The 19,635-nt window shown below is 37.0% G+C and overlaps 2 protein-coding genes across 2 annotated transcripts in view; one reads left to right on the top strand and one right to left on the bottom strand.

The window, feature by feature from the left end:
* NBAS (NBAS subunit of NRZ tethering complex) overlaps positions 1-19,635 on the bottom strand; it is a 322,232-nt gene that overhangs the window by 151,176 nt on the left and 151,421 nt on the right. The window contains 4 exon segments of the mRNA XM_041755246.1: positions 1,303-1,416; positions 6,891-7,004; positions 13,101-13,213; positions 16,300-16,529. Coding sequence (XP_041611180.1) covers positions 1,303-1,416; positions 6,891-7,004; positions 13,101-13,213; positions 16,300-16,529 — 571 coding nt within the window.
* On the top strand, positions 2,178-2,589 carry LOC121490963 (ribosomal biogenesis factor). The gene has a single exon (XM_041755245.1). It carries the CDS (start codon positions 2,231-2,233, stop codon positions 2,531-2,533), a length of 303 nt encoding a protein of 100 aa, XP_041611179.1. The 5' UTR covers positions 2,178-2,230; the 3' UTR covers positions 2,534-2,589.

Below are 19,635 nucleotides of genomic sequence, written 5' to 3'. Positions count from 1 at the left end.
GAAACTGATTTTCTACTGTTGAGGTTATAAAGTATTAAGTTTTTTCTCCCAGAGTTTTAAATGTTTTCATAAATGTACTGACAAAAGATTCTTTCCTTCACCAAGTATGGGTCAGGTTCCTTTGAAGCCTCTTGGCAACCAGGCCTACACCTTGGCCATCCTTGCGGAGCCTGCACAGTCCAGTGTTGTCAGTGATGAGCCTGTGCAGTTCAGTGTTGGTGATCAGCCTATACAGTCACTTTAGAGAAAATCTCCCATCCTTGCTAACTGATCACACTTCATATCTATCAAATCCCTCATCCCTCCATCCTTGTTATCTGATCACCCTAGCCTGCCTTCAACAAGAATCCCACTAACCCTGATGTCTCAAAGTAAGTTCACATCCACTGACCCCCTCACTATGCTCCTTGGCTTTAAGTTCCCTCTGTCTTTTCTGTATCACTTAAGTCTGATCTCTCTCACCTACTGCAACAGTTTTAACATCTATTGCAAAAGTCCTGAATAAAGTCTTACTATTTTTAAGAAATAACGGAAATGTATTTTTCTTTAAGAGTATATATACAAAAAGTGCAAAACCCCTACGTGCACAGCTCAATGAGTTATCAGGAAGTGAAGCACTATACTTTTAATTGCTCACTATGAAAGCAAAGACAGCATGCAAAAAGATATGCTTGGACTTTCATATATTCAGACACAGCTAAGGAAAGCGGATCATTTAGTACAGACTCAATGATAAGGCAACATCACTTCCTACCCCGCTGGGGAGTATGTTCTTTCCCAGTGAAATTATGCCACAAAAAAAATCTGATCTTCCAGAGACCTGAATTTGAATTTCAATATGGAAAATTTTAGGATTGCAAACTACTTCCTATTTTCTCAACATCAGTTTGAAATTCACTATGTTGTCCTTTTAAAAATAAAATTAAAGACTAGAAATATTAACTACTCACAAATTAGAGATACTTCAAAATTTTTAAATTTTCTTTTATATAACAAATACACGCAAAGGCATAAAATATTTTACATAAAATTGTTCTTAAAATTATGAGCATATTTTTAGCAGGCAATAGAAAGCAACCAAAATCTCAGCTAAAATGTAACCCCTGAGCCTATTAAAGTACTTATATTAATATATAAGCACACGGTACACATATAGATCAGTACTCAAAATGTCTCTCAAGTCTTCTACAGAATATGTGGTTGGCTTCCCAATCAGGCCAATTGATTTCAGAACAGAGCTTTTCCATTATTCATCATGTAAAAAGGACCTGAACAAAGTGTTAAGTAATTTGTCTATTTCACCTGTAGACATCAGCTCCTGACAATGCACACTGGCTGCTTTGTAGTCATGGAAACGAAGTGCTTGCTCTACTAGAAGGATCAGAACCTGTCCACGCCTTTCTTCTGGGTCTTCACCTGTAAACACATGCAAATGACTTAATGATTATGACAGCATCAATTGATAAAAGAGCTCATTAACACTGTGTTTCTAATTAATTAAAAAATAAAAGGCAGAGATTAGACTGATTTTTAGAAAGATTATAGGACAAATATCACAGCAGCTCTGACCTTCCAATCTACCTATTAATCCTGGAATTACTTTCAGTTTCCTAAGAGATCAGTGACTAGTACCAACCCCAGATCAACCATTCCAACCTAAATGGGTAGAGAAAAGGTTTTCCTCTCAAGAACTTGAAACTTTTTGCTATTTCTTCTTTTATATTTTGTCCTTTGAATGTTCTGTTTTAATTATAATTAATAAATGACAAGTACATGGAGGGAGACCTAAACACAGAGTAAAGTGGATATAGTTTTATAGTTTCACTAACAGTATTACCTTTTATCATAATAAATATTAGATACTTAGACACTAAGAACACATACCAAAATTCAGTTTATGTTAACACAAAGATCATAATTTTCTCAAGAAGATTCTTGGAAGTCAACTTAGATGTTATGTCCTTCTTGACATCTCTACACTTTCTTCACAAGAAATACATGGTTTATATGGTTCCTGTATGTTCCTTTACTTTTCATTCTGTGAATACCAATTTGAGATCATCATCTTAAAAATCTACATCTTTTATCAGAATTTAAGCTCTCTGAAGAGAGGGATTCCTTCCTTGTTAAAAATCTCAGTAGGTGGACTTCCGGAAGCTCCTGTGCGTGCAGATGGCGTCGCCTGGGTCGTGAGCTGCTGCACGAGGGCATTGAAGGTGTGGTGAAGACAATGGCCAAGAACAAACTAAGAGGACAGAAGTCCAGGAGTGTATTTCATATAGCCAGCCAAAAAAACTTTAAGTCTAAAAACAAAGCAAAACCAGTTACCACTAATCTTAAGAAGATAAACATTGTGAATGATGAAAAAGTTAACAGAGTGAATAAAGCTTTTGTAGATATACAAAAGGAACTTGCAAATTTCTCAAAAGGCCTTTCCCTTGAACCTCTGCAGAAACAGCTGATTCCTCAGCAGTGTCATGAAAATGAACCAGTTAATGTTGATGAAGCAACAAGATTAATGGCTCAGTTGTAATACACTGGAGATACATCAACTCCCGCAAAAGACCAATAAATTAAATGTTTTATACAGAAAAAAAAAAAAAAAAAAAATCTCAGTAGGTGGTACCAAGTTGTACATATAACTTGGGCTCAAAAAATATATATTCAATGAAATGAGTAGGGATTCTATGCAGAATGTAATTTTCAACTATAAGACAAATGATTCAAAGTTATAAACACAACTGGTATACTTGAACTAAAAAAAAGAGAGCAAAACAGATTTTACATTTTACTGAGGTAATGAAACCTTAAAACTATTTTCAGTATTTCCAAAAAGAAAAAATAAGAAGAAAAAAGGAAATACCCTCCATTTTTTAAGCTATAATGTGGTTTAAAAGATAAACATATTGAAGAAAGGTCTGAATGAAAGTTTTAAAATAGGTCACCATTAATCTCCATCCTGTGCTGCATAGGCTGAAATAAAATGCACATATTTGCCTAAGCTAATCAAAAAAAGATTTTTTTAAAAAAAATGGTAAAAAACTATGATTCATAACATTATTAGAATAATACACCCACGTTCTGCAATACTCCCATGTAACACTGGAAATGGAATATGCAAAAAGTTTCTAAATAATAAATATACATATCACACTTTATATAAAACCTATTTCATAGATAATACTCTTAAAATGTTAGCATTTATTCAGAATATCTAAATCAAAAATGAGGGCAGCCCCGGTGGCTCAGTGGTTTAGCACACCTGCAGCCCAGGGCCTGACCCTGGAGACCTGGGATCAAGTCCCACATCAGGCCCCCTGCATGGAGCCTGCTTCTCCCTCTGCCTGTGTCTCTGCCTTTCTCTCTCTGTGTCTCTCATGAATAAATAAATAAAATCTTTAAAAAAAAATAAATAAAAAATGAAAAGGGCCAGGGGTGATTCTTTTTTTTTTTTTCATGAGAAAACTTGACTAGGTTGCAGAGATATTTTGTAGATATAATTAAAGCCCCTAAATCAGCTGATTTTAAGGATCCATTGATTACCATCATCCAACAACCAAAAGAAAAAAGGTGGAAACAAAGGGTAAGAGTAAAGGATTCAAAGTGAGAATCTTCTGAACTGTGTTGTCTTCAATCAATTAACTTCTTTATTCCTATTTCCTCACATTCTATGTAAGAGTCATATCTCTGCTATAAGGGACACACAGTAAGAAGTAACTTAGACAAGTATAAAAGCATAAAATGAGAATTATTGTTGTTGTTAGTGTAAATTTTTACATGAAGATGGTTTAGTCACCTTGGAGTCCAAAGTTCAAATATTTAACTGCTTTTAATTCTGGAAAGTTCCAATCTGAACAAGTGGGTAAAGGGGAAAACATAACCAAAAATAACCTAAAAGAATGATCTAGAAAAATACTACAAACAGAACCAAACAAAATAAATTCTTAACAGTCAAGATTACGGCCTGATAAGACATCTATTAAAGAAATTGACTCACATATTTAGTCTGAAAAATAAGATTAACAGTGGCATGAGAAAGCTTTGGGTATATGAAATATAATTTAAGCAATATCCACAAATTCTCTGACACTTTTTTCTAAAGATGGAGCTCATTGCCCCTCCCCTTGATGGGGGCTGGTAGGTGATTTACTTCTAATGGAGTAAGGTGGACGTGATGATGTATGACCTCTAAGACAAGATCATAAAGGACATTACACCTTCCTCCTCTCTTATAATTAAACTGCTTGAGAGGCAATTAGGTGTCATGTTGACAGAACAGTGTGGAAGCCCTAGAGAGATCCATGTGACAAGGAACTGAGGCCTCTTACCACCAGCCAGGAAGACACTGAGGTCTCCTCCAACCACCCAATGAGTAAGCCAGCTCAGAAGCAAATCCTCCATCCCCAGCCCAGCCCTCAGGGGAAGCCCATACATAGGTCCCTTAAACTCGGGAGGGCACATGTGACTGCCTCCATGAAGAAGACATGATGGCCATGAAACTGCCCAAATTCCAAGGCTAGATTAGAAAACCCCATGAAGCTTTTGCTGGTTTCTCTCAGAACATGGACTCTGGGAGCCTTCAGTCATCATCTAAGAAGTCATTGTACTCTGCAGCTACCATACAGAAAAGATCACAGGGAGAAACCATACAAAGAAAAGATACAGCCCTGGCTATTCTATCCCTCAGCTACTTAAGTCTTCCCAGACCAGGTGCCATTCATGTAAGTAAAGCAACCTTTGAGATGCGCCAGCCCATCCCTGGACACTATCTGCGTGCAATTTCATAAAAAATCCTGAACTGCCTGTCTGAGCCCAGTCAATCTCCAGAACTGAAGGAGGTAAAAATTAAATGATTTTGTTTTCAGTCACTAAATCTTGAAGGTGGTTTATAAAGCAGCAATAGATAACTAGAATGCCCTACAAGGCTCTGGCAAGTGTCACCAGCCTTGTGATCCCTTTCTTAATTAAGGGATCTTAATTAAGCTCCTGGCCAGGCAAGATATTAGCATTTCCTTTCTTCCAAACTCTATAACACCTGTATGCAGAAGCCAGGTACACATCCTGTCCTGTGCTACAGCATAATCATCTGCTTCCTCAGCCCTCTAAGATTCTGAGTTTCCAGAGGGCAGAAGCTGTGTGTACCACAACCTTGTATCTAAAGTACCCAGCACAATGATACTACCTCACCTGTCTCAGCTTCCATTTCCTCATCTGTAAAATGTAGCTAACAAGAGGCTGTTGTGCATCATCAAAGAGCTAATATATAAAAAGAGTAGAGAAGGGGGCTGAAATGTTGTTAATCCTATTAAAAATTCCTACAATTTACCAAGATCACTGATATTCCTATTTCCATGTCAACATGACACTGTTCTGTCAACATTTTGTCAACAAAAATGGAAATTAAGTCTCCATATGTATGTAAAAAATGCTCACAGCATCCCTGAGCTGTTTCATTACTTTCTGTGATATTTCCTTATGAAAATCCTCCCTGATCAAAGTGTTTCAAAGTTTACAAGGTGCTTTAAAAATTTTTTTTTCATTTATTTATTCATGAGAGACACAGAGACAGAGACAGAGACAGAGACATAGGCAGAGGGAGAAGCAGGCTCCCTGCAGGGAGATCCATGTGGGACTCAATCCACACCCCCAGGATCACAACTGAGCCAAAGGCGATGCTCAACCACTGAGCAACCCAGATGCCCCTACAAGGAGCTTTTATAGGTATTAACTCATCTGCAGGTGTGTGTTGGGGGGCGGGGGGGGGGGGGGGGGAGGGGGCGGGCGGGTGCTGCTGTCTTGTAAATGTGGGAGCTGAAGCAGGGAGTATCATTCCCATTTTCCAGAGACTAAAACTAGACTGAAAGTCACTTTGCAAGCATACAGGACAGTCAGGACTGAAGCAGTCTTCTGACCTACATCCAATTTCTCCCCCATCATCCAAGATGCCTCATGATGGGTGGTGGGTTCCAAAGCTGCAACGGGCCCATGGTAAAGATGTTAATGCTCTGCTTTCAGACAGACTAGAAAAGGACAACTGACACAGAAAAATTTACTAAAACTATGAATGAGTCATCTACATTAAGATTTAAAAACATTAATAAATGCAGTCCTCTAATACACTAAAAAAATATATATATATATTTTAAAGTTCAAAATATAAACAGAAATCCCACTTATTTTGGAGCCTATCATATGTGGTTTGGAAAAGCTTAACTTCAAACCATAGTTTATAAAACATCTGGTCAACAAATTTTCTTGTAGAGATATGTGTTAAGTCAAAAATACAAAAGAAAATTATAAGGGACTCTGGGAAGCAGAACAGTGTGGTGAAAGCAGCATGAAAGGCAGAGTCAGAAAGACATTCCTTGGAAGCCAGAGTCTGCTATCTAACCCTGCTGTGCAAGATACTGAACGTCTCTGATCTCCAATTTCCCTTGTAAAATGAGAAAAATACCATCGTCATTACCATTTAATAGATGAAATATAATCACCTGTGTGAAAAACCCACCAAATAGTAAATGCACAAATTTTTCTAGGAAATTGCTCAAGTTCAAAAACATCATGCCAAATGTGGACACCGAAGGTAATCAGGTAAGGCTGACTTGCTCTATATTTAAGCTTTTTGGTTATAAAGGCTAATCCCGGCTTCTACTCCTGATCTCACAAGCATCTCCTAGCATCCTGAATGAGCCCATCCTCGTTAAAGGGCAGATGGACAGCAGCTCAGTATGGGTATATATTTTTATAACATGGTGATCTTTGAAGAAAAGATAAATCCTTATTCGAGAGTGGCACTCTGACACCTGCAAGCATATATTCTGATGTTTGCCCAGGAGGATGTCAAGAATAACGCGGAAACCTTACTCTGCAATCCAGCATTCAAAACTTACCTGCTACCCTCAGCAACTCAGCAAGGCCCAGAAGCTTGGCAGACTGTTTGTAGCAGGTAGGGGATTGGCAAATACACTCCTTGATGAGGCTGATCCGATCACCGCGCAATCGCACTACAAAACAAAGACTAAAGACTTGTAACTAGGAACATCACGGAAGAGCATCAGGACCGTCCAAGTTTAGGTAAGAAAAACAATGAAAACTGTTAGCCTGCAGATCAAAAAGAAGTAAGATACAATTACTTTTAAGAAGTTAAAATTATTGTTGCTTCTGAATAAATAAGGTACTACTAGGACCTTTTGTCACCAAACTTCTGAAGCAGCAAATGCACTGGCATTGGGAAGCTAAGAAAAAAGTGTCTCCTTTTCAAATGCCATGTAAGGCCCTAGGGAAAGTTTTAAACAACTCAGTATTTGTATTTGAAGACTTCACATACTTCCTATTACACCAGTGCCCCCATTTACTTTACGTCCCCCCACCCCAAAATCCATTCCATGTTCCAAATACGCATTTTCTACCTCTACTTCATCATCCCAATCTTCAAACTGCTCACTGTTCTAATTTAGTAAACCTTTCTAAACCTTTCTCCAAACAGGTCCAATCTTCTCACTTAAGCCAGATATTAGGAAAATAAAACAAGTCTGATCGTACCAACTCACACTATGAGGTAATTAAGGACACTTAAAATAAAAGGAGAATTAAAAAAACTTCAGTAAAAATTATTCCATACATGCTGGGCAGAAGTGATTATTTATTTAAGGGAAAGGAGTCAACATTTAAGAAGCATGGCACTACCTGGGTGGCTGGGCCCCCATAAATAAAATAGTAGCAACTCTAATGATAGTAGCTGACATAAAATGAATATGACCTATGTCCCAGGCACTATTGTCAGTGATTTACAGATATTAATCCTGCACAAGGCAGGTGCTATCATCTTCAGAGAAACAAAGTACAGAAAGGTCACCGAAAAAGTGATGGAACCAGAATTCAACCCAGCCCCTTAAATGTTTTTCAAGCCTTCATTCCTTTATCGATTCCCAAATCCATGGCTATCTCCCATATATTCTGTGTTCTCCCAAATCTTCTTACAGGGGGCAGAGGGCCCAGGGGTTGAGGAGATTAAGGAGAGAGTGGTAGTTTTTCTTTGGAATGGGCTCTTTTAAGTTTGCATAATGATTTAATTTCAAGCTTACAGATAGCTTGGCAGAATGGTACAAAGAAGTATATACTTTTTGCCAAGAATAATCAATTATTAATAATTCGCTCCATTTACACACGCACATGTACAATCATACATGTGAGCCCTCCCTTCTCACACATATGTACACACACAAGTACACATACAAACACACACATCTATTTTTTCTGAACTATTCAAGAAGAAGTCGCATATATCCTATCCTTTTATTCCTAAATACTTCAGTGTGCATTGGGTTATTTTAAGATGGATATTTATGCACCTGCTAGTACACTAATCCTTTGCAGCCTTTACTATAAAACATAAGATAGTAGATGTAGACTTCAGTTACTTACTTCATCATAAGAGCCAACATCTACATCTAAGTCTAACTTCAGGAGACTGGATTATTGTTGCCAGTATCCACTATAATTATTTGTATCCCAAATACTCACCTGACTAACGTTAAGCTTGGCCATGTTATTTCTTGGGCAGTGAAATGTAAGTGGAAGTGACATATGCCATTTCTGAACCAATGTTTCTTAAGAGTCACCATGGAATCCCACTAATGATCTTCACCCCTCCTATGAGAATGCCATCCCATGAAGCAGTACTACAGAAATGCCTGTGAGCAAGAAATCAACTTGCTATCACATCATTGAGGCTTTAGCGATTCCTACGATAGCACAGCCTAGCAAAAATTAACTGATACAGTATATTTCAGATCAAATTTTCAATCAAAAAATTGGAGTTTCTTTCTTCAACATCTGCTACTATTTTATGAGGTTTTCTCCTTGTATGTATTTTAAGAAATTGTGTAGTACCACTTCGATATTCCAGATTCAATTACTATGAGAAAGGTACTTTCTGCAGATTTCTAATTTGATTTTCAAAACAACACCCATCATAGATCTCATCATTACTCCACATACCTGAGGTTTTCATAGATGCTTTTATATCCATATCTGATGAATTAGAGAAACTTTGGTTTTAATAACTCTAGTAAATGAATTTCCTTACTATCGCCATTCTTTTTCTAGCTCAATAAAATCAGAGTAGAAAACTGGAACTATATATAGCAACTGATCCTCATTTTCTCTAATGTTCTAAGTTTGGTTCTTTGTCTGATTCTAGCCCTAAGCAAGACATAACTACTAATATTTCAAGTACATTAAGTAAATTTGGAAAGTGGGATTCTAATAGAGTGCAGTTGCCATATTCAAATGTCTTTATTATTTGAGCCTCTGGACAATCACTGTATCAATTCTCTTTTACTGCTTATTGTAGTATATGCTAAATTATATTTCAAATGTGATTTCTCGGGTAAATTCTAGCCTTAGATATTATATTTCTATGAAGGAAAGGGGTATTTTACACCTAAAATTCCTTTTCAAATGGAACTAATAATATGGATATGCTTGTATGCATCTTTTAATAGCTGAAGACCTCTCACTTTCCTGTGGGATCTCACAAATATATATCCAGTGTTAGGGGGGAAAAAAAAACTATAATGCACACAAACACACAATAAATGCATAAAACAGCATTTACTGACCAGCTACACACATGCCAAACACAAACTTATCACAACCTTATATGAAGCACAGACAGTGAATGGCATCGAAAGTATACAACAACACTGCTGAAGTATAAATCTGAATTGTACAGGTAAGGAAGTCAGCAGTCACTTAGCTGATAAATGAGAACACCCGAGTTTCCTTCTCAAATCCTTTACTTCCATACAGTTTCATCTCTACTGCTTACAAATGCAGGTTTGAATTCCAGCACCACCTCTTACTGTGTGACCCTAAGCAAGCTATTTAACCCCCTGAACTGTGATTTCATTATCGGAAGTTAGAAACAATAACTTCAGGGATCCCTGCGTGGCGCAGCGGTTTGGCGCCTGCCTTTGGCCCAGGGCGCGATCCTGGAGACCCGGGATCGAATCCCACATCAGGCTCCCGGTGCATGGAGCCTGCTTCTCCCTCAGCCTGTGTCTCTGCCTCTCTCTCTCTCTCTGTGACTATCATAAATAAATAAAAATTAAAAAAAAAAAAAAAAAGAAACAATAACTTCATAAGGTATTTTGGGGAATAAATGTCTATAAATATACTTAGAACATAAAAATAACTGAATATATGTTTGTTATTGCTATTACTACTGCTACTGACATATTCACAAAAATGCTTATGAAGTTTGGGATCCTCTCATGTACAAATTTTCAGTGTTTCAAGATATAACTTCCTAGTCCTTCTAGGGAATATTTTGTTATCACCTCCATCTGAGGAAGGTGAAGTTCAAAAACATGAAGATGGCACAGGTCACACAGCTTACAGGGGCAGAATCAGAATTTAGACTCTATTCATCAGTGTCAGGAAGTAGGCCTTATTCCCTTCATCATTTTGGAGTCTGGAATACGGTAAGCAGTTAACTGAGTGGATTCTGAATGGAAGGAAAGCAGCATAGAAGGAGGAGCAAGAGGAGAGGAAGAATGAAGCAGGTAGGAGACGCAAAATTCCACCACCAGTTAGAAACCAGAACCTCTGTGAGAAGTAAAAAAGTGACAGGTGACAACTGACTTCAGAGCTCTTGCAACGTCACAAGAACTATAGACATATGGCTGTAAGCTTCCCAAGTGATTCTAGAAGGTGCTCATCCGTATCCCTATTTTGTAAATGAGAAAACTTAAACAAAAAACAAGGTCAGATACCTGTCAGTTACCCAGTGGTAAATGGCTCTAGGCTGGCTTTACCCTCAATGCTGAGACTGGCAAACGGACTTACCCAGTTACAGGAAGAGCATGAGAGACAGCCAAAACTTCCTAACTCTGCTCATGTGAATAAGAAGAATAATTTACACAAAATGTAAACACCCAAATTATGGGGAAAAGCACACACAGGCACACACACACACAGACACCTTGCAGGAGATTCAAACACATGAAATCAGTTTCATGTATTTCTGTTCCTGTTTTCTATTAACTCTTTAATTATAACAAAGCTAGTACCACTAGCCTTCACTTGGTAGCAACTCCTCAAGTATAAGCAAAGAAGGCTTTAAAACAAGGCAGAGTGACAAAATGAACAACATACACTATAAAAATCCCTGGACAATAACATTTAAACATCAAGTTACTTTGTCCAGTATTCCCAGTGAATACAAAAGCAGCTTAAAACTGAATTCTATCTGTGGTATAAACACAATAAACAGGATACAAAGGCAATATCCCATTCTCCACATACAGAAGATTTTCTGACATTCATTCTAATAGGACACTCTAAATCAATATATCAAGCTGGAAAGCTGTCAAGACATGAAAGCAAATATCTTTCTTAAAACACCCTTCAGTCATGAAATTTCTCAGAAGTAACAGCAGGATAGCAGGTTTGGTTGCAGACTTTCAAGCCCATCAGATGATGTGCAAATGCTGCCAGGAAAAATATTGCTAACTGAGCACCAGAGAAAATTAGAGCTCAATTTATTATTTCAAGTCAACTGAAATAATTCATTAGCATTTGGGGGACTGCAATAAGTTTTTTTGTATTACATCAATCTTTCTGGATTAAATCAGTAGCTAAAATACACACATATACACAGAGTCGAAATTATAAGGAGTTGGCTTTATAAGAGATACAAGAAGGGCAGAAGTTTCACAGTGCTCTAGACTCCAAGTCACTAAACACTTCAACTGAAAATGTAAGCGCTTCAAGGGAGACAGTTCATGATTTAAGGCACTTGAGAATAAAATGAAAATATTTTTAGTAACTCTGATTTATCTTCATAATTTTAAAAAGCTTTGAAACATTACAGGAGCAATACACTAAACAGAATCTTCCAATGACTTAACAATCTCCTTAAATATACTTAAGATGCTACAGGATATGTATAATCCTGTAGAAATTATTTCCAATGATATTCAAAGGTAACAAAAACAATACCTTGTATAAGTCTAATAAATTTATCTGATAAGCAGAACTTTACTTTTTAGTAAAACTACAGTGGAAACCCACATGAAAACATGAGAATGTCTCTACTGACTTATATCCCCTAAGATCCATCTGACTCAAAACCCTCAAAAACACAAGACAAAGACATCAAGGAACCTGTAACAACCTGTAACAGGATTCCATTGTCAAGAAGTACCAGGAGTTTTTAAAAAAAGAAGAGACAGAGACAATTCCAGTGAAGATTTGTCAAAAACCAGAGATGGAAAGAATTTGGATATACCTCCCTTAAATCCGAATTCCAAACACTTCCATGGTTAAGAATGAAAAAAAGAGATAATGTTGGAGGCACCAAGCATACTGCTAGTAACCAAGCTACCCATTTCATTTTGGGCACCGAGGCCCAGAGTTCAAGGCAAAAGGAAGTCTACTGCCCACGTGTCAGATGAGGTTCAGGACACCAGGAGACACACACCGTCTCACAGCAGAAAGCAGTAATGACAAGTGACTGCATATCAGCATGCTTATCTGAGGTGGTATTTACAGGACTTGACCATTTCAGTAGAAGAACTTGAACACTGTTAAGATATCATTAGTAATTAAACTCTAAACAAGAACTTCCTGTCATTTCCCCTTTTAAAAAAAATAGTATCCACTTAAAGAATATTCTGTAGTAAGTATAAAAAAATAAACTATTATCATGTACTGCTACTACAAAATCTATACAACTGAAACAAAATACAAAAATAAACTACATCAAAACTGATGGGAGATCTGAAACTCTAACCCATAACCCCCCATTTGTTTTTATCCAATAGCCTCGCTGCTGTTACTGATGTATTATTCCTTTTAGTGACATAACTGAGAACTTGCAAAATAAATTTATGATAAAATGTCAGCTTTATTTTTTCTTTCAGATGTCCACTTAAGATTTCCTTTGAAAAATGGGGCAGAGGGTAGGATCTACTGTGAATGGATTAAGTGACCAAAAGTATTCTTTAGTTCCAAAACCTACAAAGGAACTACACTAGTGATTCAATGCTAAATAGGTTAATATTAATAATGCAACACTAAATAAAAAAACTCACCTTGCAGAGGCAGGATCTTTACTCCAAATTCTTCAAGACATCCAAGGGCTTGGATAAGATCTAGTTCCTCCTGAATGGCAGCAGGTCTATCGGTTATCAGCTGTAAGCAGCACCTAGGGGAAGTAAGATCAGTTTTTTAAAAATAAGAAGTAACATATGTTTGGCTAAGTTGCCTTTCTCTATTCAACATGAGATCCAACACATATTTATCAAAAACCTCCTATATTCCAGGAATTCTGCTAAATGCTTTCTGTTATCTTACTTAATCCTCATAGCAAGCCTTGTGTGATAGGGAAATAGCATCACCTGCTTCCTAAGGAAGCCAAAATTGAAGCTCAGGGAGGTGAAGTGATCTTCCAGGGTCATACTGATAGTAGGGAATGGCATCACAGTATGAAGCTAAATACATTAACTCTGCCTTCAATGCTCTTTTTACTGCCGACTCCAAAGGTAATAATCATATAAGAAAGGTTTAAAAAAGGAGACAGGGTTCAGATAATTTCTAGTATTCTTATAGGAAAAACAAATATCTCGTTTTGGTGACAATTTTGACTCCCAAAGGAAAAAAGGATAACCTGAGACATTGCACAGGATGTTTTTCTGATCATAAGGAAGAGTCCATTGGTCATGCAGTGCTGAGAGGAAGACAGAAGAAAGTGACTTTGCTAAACTAAGAATCTGTGACACCTGTGGAATACTTTATAAACACATTTGTAAAAATTCAGACCAAGTGTACTTCAGGAATCTTTTCATTAACAAATAAACTTAACTTCCTGAAAGATGCATGTGGAGGAACACTGGGACACAAGACTAAAGAGAGGCAGAGATTGGGCCAGGAAGGGCTAACGGTGCTAAAATCAAGGCTCATCTGATGAAGATCCCTTTGTCCCAGGATACATCTGTATGACTGAGTGATGGATGTAGGCTTACCTTGCTTGCAAGAGTGTAAAATTTAAACAAGATGAACCCTAACATATACTGCTGATTCAAATGTAACAAGCAACGGAGCCTACGTGCAGTATCTACCAAAATTCTACTGCACTACCTTAGAACCCACGAAGTCCCATTTCTAGCAATTTGTACGGCAGATAGGCTCACACATGCCCACACATAATTAGAGATGTTCACTACCACAGCATAGTGTTTTTAAAATACAAGAGAATGTTGGGACAGCCTGGGTGGCTCAGCGGTTTAGCGCCGCCTTCAGCCCAGGGCGTGATCCTGGAGACCCCAGATGGAGTCCCACGTCAGGCTCCCTCCATGGAGCCTGTTTCTCCCTCTGCCTTGTGTCTCTGCCTCTCTCTCTTTCTCTGTCTCTCATGAATAAACAAATAAAATCTTTTACATAAATAAATGAATAAAATACAAGAGAATGCATTTTTATCATGAATTAATTAAGTTCTTTAGAAAGTCAAACAATGGGATATTCTACAACCATCAAAAGAGAATGGATCAAGCCTATATGCACTCATGAAAAAACCTTCAGTATAGACCATAAGTGAAAATAATGAGATACAGAAAGGTATGTACAAGTAGTAAGCACTCAATTGTGACTTAAGAAAGAAGAGGCTGACATCTAAGAAAGTATTTTGGAAGGGTACACAGGAAAATGACTTAAAAAGATAGCTGAGGGATAAAGTGAGAGGAATGGGAATAAAAGAGTGAATTATTGTAAAACATATCCTTCTTTGTATTGTTGAATATTTTTACCTTGTAGACATATTACTTCTTCAATTAAAAAAAACTAGTTCATAATAGTTTCATTGATAAGAATGTATGGGCTGTTTTCTATATTAAATATAACTGTGAACATTTAAATATATGCAGGCTCACAGGTCATCATCAGTCTGGTGTCACCTTATACACATACAATATTTTTTCCAAATTAAAGCGTGTCCTTGTGGGAGGAAAAAGGGAAATATTGGAAGTGTAGATTTTAAAATGATCTGTGAGAACACCTGCCAAAAAGATTTAGGTCAAACACGACTCCCAGTTTCAAAAGCTATTCTATTTGATATTTTCATCATCTGTAATAGAAATACAATCCCTTAGGAGGGAAGAAAAAAAATTTTACTATTTTTAACAACTCTGTCAAGTTCAATAACATGGTTTAAGAAAACATGGTTCTCTCTGTAATAAGATATCACTGGGGGAAAAAAGTTTCCTTTAAGCTTTTAGCCGCTAGTCACTCGGGAGGAAAAAATAAACCTAAATAGCTACCACCATCATTACATCAAAATAAATTCCAAACGGGCCTAAAATTTCAATGTAAAAATTTTAGGACAGGATTTAAAGGGAATTAAAGGTCTTTCAAAGGATGACACACAAGACAGGAATTATAAAAAAAAAAAAAAATAACAATTAAAATCTTTAGATTTTGAATAGCAATTTCAAAGATAAATCCTACATATAAAAACTTTTGACAATGTGGTTTAAACATCTGAGAAAGGCAAAGGGCATATGTCCTTTTATGCGCAAAAAGCTCCTAAGAATCAATAGTAAAAAGGGGCACCTGGGTGGCTTAATCAAGAAACCGATTCTTGGTTTCAGCTCAGGCATGAGCTTGGGGTCCTGGGGTTGAGTCTGGCTCTGTGCTCAGCTGGAAGTCTGCTTAAGATTCTCTAGCCCCCTGTCCCTCCCCCCACACCTGCACTCAATGTTCTCTCTCTCCCTCTCAAATAAATAAATCTAAAAAAAAAAAAAAGAATCAACAGTTAAAAGACCAACCTTAAACTTCCAGGACAACAGGCCAAAAGAGGAACTGAATTCACAGTCCATAAATTTCCACCTGGAAGGGACCTCAAGAGTTTTATCATCTCATCAGGTCCCTCATCCTTAAACAGAGCACGAGTCATGTAAAACACACAGCCGTTGCCTCAGTGTGCTAAAAATTTCCAGAACTTGAATCTGCAGACTACCTCATGAACCTTTTCTAACAGAAGCAATGTATAATCTTACAGATAATCATCAAGAAAGACTGGGAAGGCATGCTGAGAAAAAGGGTCATGAGAAAGTTGATGAATATTCATAACGTCATTATCTTTCTGTATTCTAACAATAAATAACTGTGCCCCACACAGTGTAGTCAATTCGTACTTGTGTCAATATATTTTGTAAAGGAAAGAATAAAACCCACAATGGAGTCTGTGTATTCGGACTTGTTCCCTCCCTCTCAGGGAAGAATACAGAATTCCTCTACCTGGCCAGATCCATGCAGCTATCCGTGAGGTTGGTGGAAGAATTAAAGTACTCTCTGCTTGCAGCCAAAACCAAGTCGATACTTCTTTCATAACTGACCCTGTACTGGGTTTTCCCTTTATGGGCTCCACTAGCTGGTGGATTTATTGAACAAGCGCTGCAGTGCATCATCTGCCCAGCTAAGTGGATATTTTCAAGGCGGCTGGAACACAAAAGGCTTTCTGTAAATATCTGGGAAAAAGAAGAAATTTTAATTAGTTAAAGAGGCCAGATTCAGTTTTCAACAAAATGAGGACTCTGATATCCAAATGAAATAAATTAAAAATACATCCATCCTATCGGTGGCAGTTACACAACACTGTAAATGCGCTAAATGACAATGAAGTACACTTCAAGTGGTTAATTTGGGTATGTGAATTTCATCTCAATAAAAGAGATTCATCTATTAGAATGAAGAAATAATTTAATGGAACTAATATGAAGCATAATATAGGTGATCCTTGAACAACAGGGGATTTAGAGGTGAACTACCCTGGAGTCAAAAATCCCCATATAATTTTTGACTCCCCCAAAACTTAACTACCAATAGCCTACCATTGACCAGGAACCTCACTGATATTATGGACAGCAATTAACACATTATTTTGTATTTACTGTATTCTATAACTGTATTCCCACAATAAGATAAGCTGGAGAAAATATTAAAATCATAAGGAACAGAAAATACATTTTAGTACTGTACTTATCAAACAAACAAACCCACATATAAGTAGACTTCTGTGGTCTGAACACATGTTGTTCAAGGATCAACTGTATCTTAAAGACTTACAATGAAGTCTGAGTAAGATCTCTAAAATTCACATTCATTAAAAACAGGATTCTTTAGACATACTGCCCCATACTCAATAGGTCCCACTCTGCTTAAACGATTTATAACAAGCAGTTCAATTTTTTAAAAGAAAATCTTTGAATATCACAGATATAATTTATAAATGCTTAAAGCGTCTAAATTCAGTCTCACAAGCTAAATAGTCAAGCTATAAAAGTAATGTTGATTTTTATTTTTTTCCAATCTGCAGACTAAAAACTATTTAAATAAAACAAGAAAAAGCCACTAATGGAAGGTATTCATGTAAATATCACTGTATTCTACTAGGCAAATAATAGCATCAATTAACATAAAATTTATTGTGTAATTGATATTATTTATTACTTAGTCCAGAGAAGTCCTAAAGAGATCCCTTTAAATCTATACTAACAATGTCAATATATAATTAGTATAAAAACTTCCCAAGAATGTTCTCCCGTATTAGGCCCCAGCTGGATGAGGATAACACAGAAATAGAAATAAGAGATGAAAAAAAAGCAGATTTCATGGAGATTCAAGAGTTTTCTTACAATTAAGACTACCCAATTTTCATAGGATCTCCTTATTTTCACTTGTTTCTACGTTTCTGGGAAAGGCAGTATTTTTAGACAGGGCTTTATTAAAATGACAAGGACAAAATTACTAACATCTACAAGGGATGTGCTACAAAATACCTATTGTAACAAAAAGCAAATTACTAATGAGCAACCCTGATCATTTATATCTGACAGGTGAAAAGAGCTTACTCCAAGTGATCCAAATGACTTAGATATAACAGTTTCTCTAATCCTTTGGTTTATTCAAGTAAGCCATAAAGGATTAATGTCCAGTTGAAAAATACAACTCACTCTAAAATTTAAGGTTTTGCTAAAATGATTTCTGCTCTACATCCTATAACTAAATCTTTAACTTTTTCAAAATTGTATCACTGAGCTTTCAAATTATTTTACAAGATAGCAACCCTGAATATAATAGCCAAAAGTCAGTAAGACAATATAGTATAACTAAAAAGGTAAATATTTAAATTTTAAGTTTGCCAAATCCCTATTACCTTCCTCTATAGCCATTTCAAGCTATTATGTTTTCAAATGTTTTCTCAAAGGAGAGAGGCCAATAGCCAGAAATTAAAATATCAAAGCCTAATAAAAAGGTGTTAAATAAAACAAAAACAATTTAATATGTCAAGTTATTATGAGCTAGTTTGAGTATAATATATTTATTGCCAATTTTCCAATCAGAACCAGAAACAGAAAAAGAGCAAACTAATGCCATTCCAGCTTAAAAAGACTACTGCAGGGATCCCTGGGTGGCGCAGCGGTTCGGCTCCTGCCTTTGGCCCAGGGCGCGATCCTGGGGACCCGGGATCGAGTCCCACGTCGGGCTCCCGGTGCATGGAGCCTGCTTCTCCCTCTGCCTGTGTCTCTGCCCCTCTCTCTCTCTCTCTGTAACTATCATAAATAAATAATAATAAAAAAAATTAAAAAAAAAAAAAAAAGACTACTGCAGACATATAAATGGTGGTTAGGTTTTGGAGCCCATGTGAATATAGATTTTTCTCCCGGAATTGGAATTCAAGTTGTACTTCAGATACAAAAGGGGAAGCTACTGGCAGTTGTATGTACACGGCGTCAGACTATAATCATCAATGTAAACTTCACACTCATTCAAGCATTTAAAAACCTGAAGTTCAAATATAAAACCAATTCTCAACAGTCTGTATTAGCACTCTTTTGTTAAAATTACCTTGAATAAAAATACCAACCAATTTCACAAAATAGAGACCTGTTCTTATAACTCATTTTATCAACAGGTCACACTTGGCAATGTCAGAGCAGAGCAACACAAGGAAGAGTCTATACAATTTCATGTTTGGCTTATTGACAGAAAAACTCAAAATGGAAACCTACTTTTAAATTATATCTCATTAAAAATGGGTCAGCTGGATCATTTTTCCACATGAACTAGGAGTAATTTGGTGATTAGGCACATACCTTCCCAAAGTAAGAATTCAACCCCCCTGGGTTACATTCCTACGTCAATTAGCAGCCATTTCTGAAGTATCCTTTGTGTTCTGGATGTTACAATATACACTGGGGGAGAGGAGGCTGAACATGAATATGATAATGTCTACCTAGGGGCTCATGACCAAAGGGCAAAAACCACACATGGAAACCAGTTACTGCATTTAAAAGAAAGACTATAATAGAGACACATTACATGAAAGGACAAAGGCAGACATCCTGGAGGGCATAATTAGTGAAGTGAGTCCTGAAAATTATCAGCAATTTGTAGATAAAGGAAAGAGGCAGATATCCAGGCACAAAGAACAATGCCGGTGGAGTCAGAACCAGGAAGCAGCCTGGTGCCAGGAGAGCCAGGGCCGAGCTGATGGAAGCAGTAGAGCGTGGGGAACGCGGTGTCCCAGTACGTGAGAGTAGCACGGGGAAGAGCAGACAGGGAAGCTGGATC

This window comes from Vulpes lagopus, chromosome 5 (genome assembly GCF_018345385.1).
Source record: "Vulpes lagopus strain Blue_001 chromosome 5, ASM1834538v1, whole genome shotgun sequence".
Taxonomy (NCBI): domain Eukaryota; kingdom Metazoa; phylum Chordata; class Mammalia; order Carnivora; family Canidae; genus Vulpes; species Vulpes lagopus.
This window is presented reverse-complemented; position numbering and strand designations above follow the sequence as displayed.

Bases quoted from the DNA above. Each gene is read 5' to 3' on its own strand.
- LOC121490963 (XM_041755245.1), top strand. From the start codon at position 2,231: ATGGCCAAGAACAAACTAAGAGGACAGAAGTCCAGGAGTGTATTTCAT.